The 12,736-nt window shown below is 29.1% G+C and overlaps 1 protein-coding gene across 2 annotated transcripts; it reads left to right on the forward strand.

The window, feature by feature from the left end:
• The first annotated feature begins 1,451 nt into the window (after positions 1 to 1,451).
• On the forward strand, positions 1,452 to 10,017 carry LOC145041241 (putative WRKY transcription factor 57). 2 transcript variants are annotated; one of them, XR_013680005.1, is made up of 5 exons: positions 1,452 to 2,013; positions 3,701 to 3,844; positions 4,038 to 4,438; positions 9,558 to 9,624; positions 9,747 to 10,016. XR_013680005.1 is itself a non-coding variant. In XM_078989244.1 (4 exons), exons 1-3 carry the CDS (start codon positions 1,637 to 1,639, stop codon positions 4,429 to 4,431), a joined length of 915 nt encoding a protein of 304 aa, XP_078845370.1. In that variant the 5' UTR covers positions 1,452 to 1,636; the 3' UTR covers positions 4,432 to 4,438; positions 9,747 to 10,017. The 2 variants fall into 2 exon arrangements, 1 of the variants encoding a protein (XP_078845370.1); XM_078989244.1 differs by lacking the exon at positions 9,558 to 9,624 and having other exon boundaries at positions 9,747 to 10,017.
• Positions 10,018 to 12,736: the final 2,719 nt, after the last annotated feature.

Raw genomic sequence — 12,736 nt, forward strand, 5'->3', positions numbered from 1 at the left:
AATTCAGTCGTTAACAGAGTATTGACACGATGATTTGTTTGACGAGTGAGATGAGGATTCCGATATGTTCATCGAGAGCGAGGATTCCGGTGACAATGATGAGAATAATGTTGATGAAAATGATAATGACGATGATGTTGATGACGAGGACTGCGATTTCGAGTATCGTATTTTGGTTTTTTCAATTCGGATATGAATTATGTTTTGTAGGTTGTGGTTTTTTTTAATATTTATTATTTTTTAGTTTTTTATTTTTTATTTATATTTTTAATGTTACTTATTTTAATGTATACTTTTATGTAATTTTAATTAATGAAGTTGTTTATATTTTTAAACAATTTTATGTTATTATTCATTTAAAAAATATTATAAATCCTCAAAATCAATTATTTTTTTTTTTTTTTAAGAGTGAAAAAAGTTTTTCACACATATCGTAACTTTTAGTTAGGGAAAGAAAAGTAAGGGAAAAAATGATATGACAGACAAAAAACTTAAGGAAGTCTCTCTTCCGCTAGTTAATTGAGTTCGGAAAGTACAATATAGCCATCTATGTTTTTATGGTTGTGCGACTTTGGGGTATGTGATGTATATAAATGTGACAAAAACAAAAGTGCATTGTTATATATGTTTTTGAGACACACTAAAACACACGTTCTCTCTCCTCACGATGATCAACAACAATATATTGTTTAAACTACAATATATTGTTTGAACTACCATTGCAACCAAACATGCTTAAATTTTAATTTTAAAAAAAAAATGAGGGGCATATCTAATAGTTTGCATGGTGCAATTCGGACTACCTTCAAATACTCGGACCTAATGAAAAATTTTCCGACATTACCTTTAAAATTATATACATGTGTTATCACTGACATTTTATTTTGGATCTTGATTTAATCAATTATTTTTTGTTGTGACATTAGTTTTTATATAACAAAAACGTTTGTTGAAGCTTATTTTCTAATAAATATGTGAAATATAATTGTTTTATAATATATCCCGTACGTATTAGTTGTTTAATTGATTAATCTTAATCTTAAGATTACCGACAAATATATAATTTATTTTAGCTAGGTTAGGTTGGATATTAAAAATCATAAATCAAATCAAGCTCTAATCACCAATCATCAAGTGTTCCATAAACAAAAACAAAAGTGGTTAATACGAACCGATCTTGATTTAATTTTTCGTGTGTCCCATAAACATCGCGAGTATCCACCATTCAAAATCTTCGCGCGTGGTAATTAATCAACTAACGACCCACATTTCATCCTTCTCTTCGCTTCTTCTCCGTACTATTTTAAAGTTGACGCCGATTTTTTAATATTATCGTTAACCTGTTCCTTCTTCGCCAAACCTTTCATTTCAAGCAAAATTTTAAAAGTAATTAAATTCAAAAACACGGGGATTTAAATCGAAAAAATATATATATTAAATAAAAACCCAATCAATCGTCGACAAAAAAAAAACCTCAACAGAATTTACGCGTTCTTCTCTCTCTCTCTCTCTCTCTCACAACACACACACTTTCTATCTCTCTTTCTCTTAAAACCTAAACCCTAGACAGAGCTTTTTTCTCTCCCGCTCTATAAACGCGATCGATTTCGCTCTCGTCTGGACGTGAATTTGGTATATGGATGATAAGGATAAGGTTGATCAAATCTCCGGCGGATTCTCCTCCGATCCTACGTGGACGTTCCAAGGCGATTACAGCTTTTTCGGGAGTGATGTTAGAGAAAATAGTGTACTGAGTGAGTTTGGATGGAGCTTTCAGCCACCGCCAGCGGCGTTTGATCGGATCGATTCAGACGTGTCGTTGCCGGAGGTAGGTGTAGGAGGCGTTGTTGGTAGTGATCAAGTGCAGACTGGATCTGTGGATGATCAGGCTGCAGGGGATGTATCGATGTCGAATCCGATGGTTTCGTCGAGTTCGTCGGAGGATCGAGTTGAGACTTCCACGGCTTCAGGTGGCGCCGCCTCCGGTGGTAAACCTCCATCGTCAGAGAGAGCGTGAGTTAGTAGTAGTAGTAGTATCATCAGAAACGACAACAGTACTATAGCAGTCCTACCTTCTTCTCACGTGTTTCTAAATCCGTGATTAACCAACTTGGATTCTCATTTCTCATAGCGTAATTCGCAATGCTTAATTTTTTTTCTCAAATTCAACTATCAAAACTCACGAGGATTTCGTTTCACAGTGCAAAAAATCGTTTTTAGTGTTTGTTTTTCATGAAAAAGTTGAACTACGATTTTTCCGGAAAATAATAATAATAATATATTTTATTAAATTTTAATCATATATTTATATTTTGTTGAACGCTTTCCTCGTATTTTCCTTCTAGAGAGAACCAAGTTGCTACGAAAAGCTGCTCACGCAAGTTGCAATGGCATTTCTGTGAATTATATGAGATACTAAGGGCTATTTTTGAACACCCTTAGTTAGAAAGCATCAACCCCGCCGCTACGGCGGTGGCTGGCTGTTTTTGTCTCCTATTTTACATAAAATGACGACAGTTTAGTATAACGTTTTATATATCATCTTATAGCTAATGACTATTAATATGGCGAATATTAATTATTATACATCATAAGGTAAGGTATATATATAATATATGCAGCTTTTTCTAAAATAAGTAATCTATGATTGTCTGTATTTCAGGAACATGAAAATCGTTAGACAGTGAATTTTGCTTTTAGATATTGCACATGTGGCTCCGTAAAAATTGCACAAAAGCTACTAAACATAATGCATCTAATCAAAGTTGTATTGTATTTGTTGTCGATGTTTCATAACATCGACCAATTTTACAATTGTGGCCCCTCATAAATGAGTAACCGTTATGAAAGAAACATCACCTTGTTGATGTGCTACATACGTTCATTTTTCTTTTAAAAAAAAAAAAAAAAAACCAATCATAGATCCGATTTATCATATGTTTCAGTGTTTCTTCATTATAACCTTTTCTTTTGTTGTTTTGGGAAATAAAATGAAAAGTAATATATCTCTATGCTGTCTTGCACGAGTGTGATCATTAATTAAGGAGATTATTTTATTCAAAAAATGAATAATTTGTTCTATCTAGTCTAATTAATAATAAAACAACATACAGTTATTGATATTTAATTATTAATTAAGTTGTAATAAATGCGTACATAATTTTGAAAATGGCCTTTGAATGCGTTCTCTCCACATGCAAAACCTATTAATTTGATTTGTGTATGGCATGATAGATGATACTACCCCTATATATATAGTAGCTAGGAAGGTGCGTGTTATAGACCATTACATCTAATTAAGGAGGTATATTATCTGGTGTTGATTTAATACTGTAATTCAAATATTCTGCTACCGACAGTTCATGAGGTTAATGAAATAGTAGTTGGTAAATATTTTTGCATTTTTCAACCCCTTAATTTCAAGGGAAAATGCCAAAAATGCCCTCCATGTTTTCATGCTGTAGACTTTTCTGCAATGACGTCCTCGTATTTCTTTTGTTTGCCCATTATATGTTATATAGCTTGCATAATTCCGTGGATTTTGGATCGTTTGTTTGTTAAATAAACTACATATATAACATGATGTGCGGTTTTATAAAAATTCATTGAAATACATGTGTTATTCAGCTTTTATTTTTTTTGTGGTTTTAATTCACTATATATCTACTTACTGATAAAAGTTGGTTGCAATGATTTTCAGGAGTAAGGTTAAAAAGAAGGGACCCAAAAAAATCCGTCAGCCACGTTTTGCATTCATGACCAAGAGTGAAATTGATCATCTTGAAGATGGTTACAGATGGAGAAAATATGGGCAGAAAGCTGTTAAAAATAGCCCATATCCAAGGTTGTTTTCTTACAAAACACATATAGATATTAATATCATATAAACAAATGCCTAAAAGAAAGAAAAGAGCTACCATATAAACAAAAACAAAATGCCTAAAAAATCATGAAAGCTCATTTCCCCAAAAGTATATATATTTTTTCTTTCTCCATGTTTATTCTAAATGTAATCAAAATTACGGTTTTGCATGAAGGAGCTATTACCGTTGCACAAACAGCAAATGCACAGTGAAGAAAAGAGTTGAGCGTTCATCGGATGACCCTACAATTGTAATCACTACATATGAAGGCCAACACTGTCACCACACTGTAGGGTTTCCAAGAGGACTAATGACTCATCATGAAACTGCATATGCAAGACAATCGGCCCCTTCTTCAGCCTTGCAGCCAGTCAACTATTCTAGACCACATTTCCCTAATCTAGTGGATGTTGTTCGTGCCTCACAATCAAGACCACAATTAGTACTATCAAATGAATCAAGAGATCACAATATACCTCATAAACTACCTCAATCATCCTCTCAAGATTTTCATGTAGATCAAGGATTACTTGGTGATATCGTGCCTCCCAGAATGCGCAACCAATGATGTATAGGTATATACCTCCTTCATTAACTTGCACTTTAATTTAAAGGTGTTACATTGTTTCTATTTTTTACATGATTAAGATTTTGTTTATGAGAAATCAAATATCCTTCTACTTAATTTCCCCTATGATATTCCTACATACTTAACATTCTAACATTTTAATATTTAATAACATTAATAACATTTTATTACATTTGTCATCATCTAAAGTTGGTAGGAGGATGGATAGAAAAAATAAATAGGAGGATATTTAATTAATCTTTGTGTATATAGTTAGTGTTCGAAAAATTAAATATCCTTTGCTCTTTCTTCCTACTTAGGAATCACTTTAATTAGGGCTGACAAATATGTACCACGAAAAACCAACCAACATACCACCAACCAAACAAAGAATATCGATAACCAATATGTTTGGTATATAATATGTTTGGTTTGTAGTACCATACCAATTGCAAAATCATGGTATGGTAACGGTACATAGTTTTCAATATCATGGTAGTACCATATATACCAACCAATTTAATATATATATATAATTTTAGTATGTTTGGTGCTTATGATTTACAAGCTTTGAAATTAGCATTTAGTGAATTAGTAAAGTTTAAAGTTTTAAACTTATATTGGAATGTCGAATATTCATCCACCATTTTAACTTGTAAACCATGATAAACATTAATAAAATCATTTTGGATTGATTTTCAATCTTAACCATTACAAAACTATTATTCCCAAAAACCCCCATTAAAGTTTTACAATGTTCAAGAATACGAAAATCATCACACAAAACTCCCATACATATTGGTATATACCACTACCAACATGTATTAATCGAACTTATTGGTATCCAAATAAGTTGGTATCAATTATATTTTATATGGTAGTGGTAGAAATTTTTTTGTACCAAGTATAATTGATACAGTACATGATTTAGTGAAAATATGAATTGGTATCTTCCAATTCCACCCCTAACTTTAATTGTACACCCTAGCTTTTTGTAGATTAAAATATACTTATTCAATTCTTACATGTTTTTTAATGGGTATTATCTCTTTAAAGTCAAATTTTCTAATTGAAATAACTTTTTTTTACCACTCTTTTATATGCTCCAGCTCCTTTAAGGAGCTAGAGTGTACAATTATAATGATATCAATCAATTATCTATATGAGACATAATTGGCTACCATATATGACTTTAACCTATATAATTAATTTTTTCTTGGAAACCCTTGAAACATGTGGGTAGTTAAGAAAGATTTATGTCTCATGGCATAAGAAATTATGAAAATACTATATTTTAGATCGTAAACATATAATCCTGTTTATACTTATGGGATTGATCAAATAAAAGTTCTTATGTATCATGCTTTGGGCAACTTGACTTTAGGATTCATGGGATATTGAACTAATTTAGCAACTAACTATCTAACATCTACAATAATCTCAAAAGAATAATAATACCTTTAAGAAAGAAATATCCCATTTTAGATCTAGAAACTTTGTGACCCAAGAATTATAAATTATCTTCTTAAAGTTTTTTAAAGGGTGTTTGGGATTGCTTTTTAATCAGCTTTTTGATTTTTAACTTTTTCAAAAAGTTAAAAATTACTAAAGTTGTTTGGTAAATTGAAAAAATCTTTTAAAATCAATGTTTAGTTAAGAAGGAAAAGTTTGTTGGAGAAAAGATAGAAATTTCTATCTTTTTGTGTCTTTTAGCTTTTATCACTTAAAAGTCATAAAAGACACGTCAAGCACATTTTAAATACCATCTTTTAAAAAAAAGTTATTTTACAAAAAATCCTTTTATAAAAAAGACTTTCATGTTTAAAAAGCAATGTCAAACACACCCTTAGCTTGAAATGTCCATTGATCCTTGTCTAGACTGTATTAATCTCACTACTAAAGGCATTATTAGCACTATATCATCGATATTAACAAGTAGTGAAACATATGACGATCAAGAACCTTTATAAAATGAAGATTTTGGACTGTGTAAAGCTAGCTACGAAAAGAAAACAAGATAACATGGCATACAATTGTTTTGTAACCTATCTCAAGTAATTTCTCATTTAGCTAATTAATCAGTGAAAATATGAAAAAAGTCAACTCTTAAGGTTGGTAAGATTAACAATAATACTCAAGTTTCATAATTTGGGTACGAGGGTGATCAGATGTGAACAATTGAACCTCTACTTCATATATAAAAATTCCAGGACATGATAGAGAATCACCTGTAGCATGACTAAAGGAAAAAATATATGTACAAATAATAACGTTGAAAGTAAAGAAGGGACAAGAGTAACCAAGTAAATATTGTACATGTAATAGAAGCTATCAATATAGGAGGAAGTATATATTATCGATAAAAGATAAAATTATGGATGGGAAAAGAATAAGACAAAAAAAATCCTAAAAAAGTCACAAATTATGGAAAGGAACCTGGTACCTAGTTTACTCATATACGATTCTATAACTCTAAAAGTTTTCACACTCTCATAACCAAGGTCATATCCTTAGTAACAGTCTGGTGCTTCAAGTCTAACCTTACATTATCTTCATAGATTCTTCATGGGCATTATCTTCCCCTTACATCATCGATGATGACTCTCTCCACATTAATCATAATTGCATGTTATGTATAAACTACCATAACTTCCTTTGCTTAATTTATTGGTGATCTATGTCACTCCCAATTGATTTCTGATTTACATGCTTTGTATCATGTCCAACTATGTTCTATCACATCTCCACAACATCATCCTCATTTCTACAACCTCATAATCCTACCATGTTTATTCTATTTGTTAACATTAATTCTGATCTATAACACTCTTGATGCCAATATATAACCATTTTGTAGTTCCATGTATATGATACTTCCTCATCAAGATAACTATTTAATTACGAATACATTAATAATGCCTAATCGTAGCAAGGCCCCAAATAATTATGATTTAATGGCTAACATCAGTTTCACAATAACAAATATAGCAATAGGATACAACGTATCAAAAAAATGCACTCATTGTTGATTAAAATATTTTGTTACCAACCTCGCTTTATAACATTCCACTAAGTCATCAACTTTTCTTTTATCTTGTAAATCCAACGACATCCAAAAATTAGACCTTTCTATTATCAGAAATGGGTACAACATCCTACATGTTGTTAAATGATGACACTTGTATTTCACTATCCATAGCTTCTTGGTATTTCTTTAATTTGTCTCATTGTCTTTTTATAAGTTTTGAGTTTAACATGAGAATATAATGCTAATTTAAGATGAAGTGTATACATATATATGTGGCTAGTGGGACATCATTAGGAATCGATTGTACACGGAATCTTACTCTTAAGCAGTTCACACCTATACCATAAAGAAAATTTAAGATGAAGTGTATATGTGTGGCTAGTGGGACATCATTAGGAATCGATTGCACATAGAATCTTACTCTTAAGCAGTTCACACCTATACCATAAAGATATGTTGTAGAAGATAGTAGTTATGGTAGATGCACTTTACAAACAAGCCAAAATGAATGGTCCTTATATATAGTCGACTAGTTGTACACAAGTGGTATTACAAAGCCAACATATATGGTCCATCTGTGGTCCTAGGAAACTTGATTTGTAATGATTATACATTATATCATGTATGTATTAGGCCACATTATCAGATCTCTTCTATCCAAAATCTTTATATATATATATGAACGTGTTCAACACCTCCATAACAATTTTAATATTTGTCCCTACTTGGAACCCTTCATTTTCACCTCTCAGAATACGATGACACCCACCCATTTTACTAATTAGCATCATATAAACTTTTATCGATCTACTAAAGTACTAGTTAACAATAGTTAAATATAAATTATAATAATCAAACATAATGTGATTAATTAATTTCGCTTTAATTATTTTAACGACTTCTCTCCCAATAGGGTGCACTTGTCATGAACTTAGATGTATATAGTTTCTTAAAGCGATTATGGCGATATAATATTCAAAGGAATAGATGTTTTCTTTTTCTGGAAATAGAACCAATTCTTTATTTGATATGTGATATATAAATCATCTAGAAAGCATGCAGATGATGCTAGATTTGAGTCAGAAAGATTAGATTATATATTTAGAACAAAATCAAAAAAGCTCATTTTAGAAGCCACTTTTGCATCTCTTGTTTTTGCTACCGCAGCTTTTTATTTTATGTATTTATATATTGGTCACTCACACTCGTGCAGTTAAAAAGACTTAAAGTTTCCACCTTACTTTAATTATCATATATCTAATAATATTATGTTACAGTTTGAGTTATGATCATTAACTTTAGTATCTTTAACACGCCCTTTAGATTTTTACACATATAACCCATGTGGCGTTTAGACTTCTATTTAACTGTACAATTTTCAATATAACGCCAGGTATATTAAAACCATTTTAAAAAAATACGAAATAAAATATAGAATAAGGTAATTAAAATGTCAATAAATTATTTACAATAAACGAACCAATTAATACGTTGTAAGTTGTAACTTGTAAGCCATATACGAACATTATATGATATGTAGGGTTGGCATATGCTTTATGTGTGAGAGATAGTCTTATCTTTAGGGTTGGCATGCCTATGGTATAATATATATGATCATAAAACATGGTGTGATATAACAGTTATGTTTCTTTTGTCCAAAAAGTTTATCAATTATCATGCAAGTGTTTTAATTAAAGTTTTAAAACGTTATTTAATGATAATTAGTAGCGATATATCACAAATTTGTTTATAAAATTAACGAGAAAAGGGTAGATTATGTTTAAAACTTCATCAAGAATAAATTGATGTGTATGATTTCATTAACATCTCAAAAGGGAATTAACTAATGAATTTAATTTAGTGTATTAATTATTATGTTTATATAAGCTAGTTAAGGCTAGATGCTTATGGGGAATTAAAGTACTAGCTACTTATTCTTAACCATTTTCTTGAACTATAATTTCCGTGGGAAGAGATGACGTGTATGCATGATATTCATAACTTTATGTTTGGTGAGGATCATAATTTAATATTATTATATACTAATTCTAATTATCATATGATAATTTTATTTTCTTTTGTACTATTTTATTTACAGGTAGCGACTTTTTCTTTTTGTTGTATCAACAAAACGAGAATAGCAATCCAATTCATAGACTATTAAGGTATTAAGATATAATATAAAATGGCCCACATTATAATGTAGCTAAAGATTTGATGATTACAATCCATTAATAATTAAAATGTTTTTTTTGTGATAATAATAAACTTAAATATGTGGTTGCAGGAGATCTATTGTACTGATCGACCACAGTTATATCCCACCAAGACAGATGAATGAAACTTTTGATGATGTCACTGAAATCATTTCAATTCATATGCGAGTCCACTAATTAAATTGCTTCTATCTCTTTGTAGTTTATACCACCGGCCCTCAATTCTTAACCACTTTTGAGATCATTAAATCTCAAGACTACTACTGTATATGTTGTATTATTATAATAATAATTGATAATGTTGAATCTGATTTTATAAAAAAATTACCTACTTTTAAAGATCTTGATGAAGGTTAGTTTGTAAGCATCTATATAAAGTCTATAAGAAGATATTGCATGCAATTTATAATTCTATGTGCAATTAGAGAATGCGATTTTTTAATATTAGATCGAAATTCTATATAATGTTAAATTTGTAATTCACAAATTGTACATGGTTGCCTTGAATATAATTTCTTTATATATATATATATATATATATATATATATATATATATATATATATATATATATATATATATATATATATATATATATATATATATATATATATATATAGGCTTACTTGAAACCATATTAATTTTCAAAAACCGTAAGACGCAATCTAAAAATAATTTTAAAATGCAAAATAAAAGAAAAATCCAAAAATTCATTTTTTAATTATGATTTTTGTCAATTTCTTTACCTAAATTTTTTTTTAAAAATTACTGTTTTTTTTTTGAAAAATACATGAAATATTCTAATAGAATATTTCATTGTAACTATTCCAATGTTATTTTTAAAATGTTACAATATTCTAGTATTCGAATAAATTTGTCAGATATGTAAAACATTATAATATTCTACTAGAATATTCCACAGATATTTTAAATAAACGGTAATATATATATATATATATATATATATATATATATATATATATATATATATATAAAGAAAGTGACGAAAATAATATTTTTTTTTTTAAATTTTTGAAAATTTTCAATTATTTTGCATTCTAAAAATGTTTTTTTATTTATAAATTGAGTTGTTAGGATTACGTCTTCCCGTCTATAATGGTTTCACATCAACCTCTCTCTCTCTCTCTCTCTCTCTCTCTCTATATATATATATATATATATATATATATATACATATACATATGTGTGTGTGTGATAGTTCAAATAAAAACAGTAAATACCGTGAAAACGTGAAAATATTATTTTTATGTTATAATTTTGCGATAAATTTTGTATCCACAATTTTATGTAATTATTCAACAATGAGTAAATGAATAGTCATATGTTACAACTAAAATTAAAATTTATTACAAAAATATACATACATGAATTTCTAATAGAATAATAACATTCTAATGAATATATGAATAATCAAACATTAATATTCATATTAGAATTACTTCAACAATATATGTATATACAACTTTCATTACAGAATAATAACATAAAGATAGTGTTTTTACCTTCTCACATTTTTTACTGTTTATATATATATATATATATATATATATATATATATATATATATATACATATATATATACATATATATATATATATATATATATATATATATATATATATATATATATATATATATATGGGCCAATCAAATTTACTTATTTTAAGAAAGTGATTAATATGTATTATTGAATTAAATATAATTGAAAAATATCATCTTAATTAATTACAATGGTAATTTAGTCAATTAATATAGATTTAATAAAGGAAAATTGCATTTTTTAAGGGATCATAAATTCTATTAATTTAAAAAATCCGGTTTTACGAATTATAATTCTTTTAATTCGGACATTCTGACAGAATATGTTTATGAGTATATTCAAAAATAAAAATATTTTCGAACCATAAATAATAAAAATATTTTTGAACCTATTTCTTAATCATGATTTTAAAAACTTCTTGTAGAATAACAAACTCTTGAACAATCAATTGAAGAATAAAAACAAAAAATACATTATTTATTATAGAATACGGGTAACAATTGTTAAGAATTACATTTATTGTTATAGAATAAAACTAAAAAAAATTAAAACGGGAAAGAAAACATCAAAATCGAACAACGACACTAATACATTCTAAAAGAATAATATTGCTTAGAATCACTTTTAATTTTGTGGTCCGTTCTTCAAACATCAACTTCTGTGATTCCAGCAGAATTGGAATTCGTGATTCCATTCTAATGAAATTGAAATCTCACCAATATCATCCATTGAATCATCTACATAAACAAATTGATTTTTATCATATAAGAAGAAGTAAAATTGATATGAAAATAGTGACAAACTACCTTCAATTTCAACATCACTATCCACCTTAGTCTCTTCCTGTGTCGATGACCAAGCCCCAATCCAAACACCCAATTGATATCAATCAAAACCAAGAGGAGAATAAGAACTTGTGTTGTTCTTCTCCTTCAATTTCCATTAAAAATCAAACAAAAGAAATAGAAACTTTTACATGTTGCTTCCCGTTCATTTTTCTATTGAAGAAGAACCAACCAAACACCCCTTTAATTTATCATTGTTGTTGCTAGCATCTCTCTTCCCTCTTTGCGTTTGGCTGCCGGACAGAAGAGGCGAATGCCAAGAACCGATCAGAGCAGAAACCCCCATTCGTTACCTGAAATCGTCGGATGGCCGAAATCCTTTACCCTTTTCTTGTATGTTACTGACTTCGATCAAACACCACAGAACAAATCTCTTACCGTATTATGTCGATCGATTCTTCTCCCCCTTGATTCGTGATCACTAGTGATGAAGCAGATGGACCAAGGAGGAGTCCTCCGGAGATCGATTGCCCATCCCTCTCTACTTGCGATTTCTTAGCTAAGACCGAAATGGCGAAACCCCTAGTCAATGGTTACCCTAATTATAGGATATTATCTGTGGAAAATAATTATCAAATTGTCTATTTACCCTTATTTATTTATTTAATTATTCATTTTTATTTTAAATTTTGATTGACTCACATTTATGCATACAA

This window comes from Lactuca saligna, chromosome 4 (assembly GCF_052625555.1).
Source record: "Lactuca saligna cultivar CGN05327 chromosome 4, ASM5262555v1, whole genome shotgun sequence".
NCBI classification, from domain to species: Eukaryota; Viridiplantae; Streptophyta; class Magnoliopsida; order Asterales; family Asteraceae; genus Lactuca; species Lactuca saligna.

Coding starts and splice junctions, on each gene's coding strand:
- LOC145041241 (XM_078989244.1), top strand. CDS start 1,637: ATGGATGATAAGGATAAGGTTGATCAAATCTCCGGCGGATTCTCCTCC. Junction 2,014..3,700: donor CCTCCATCGTCAGAGAGAGC/GTGAGTTAGTAG, acceptor AATGATTTTCAG/GAGTAAGGTTAAAAAGAAGG. Junction 3,845..4,037: donor AAAAATAGCCCATATCCAAG/GTTGTTTTCTTA, acceptor TTTTGCATGAAG/GAGCTATTACCGTTGCACAA.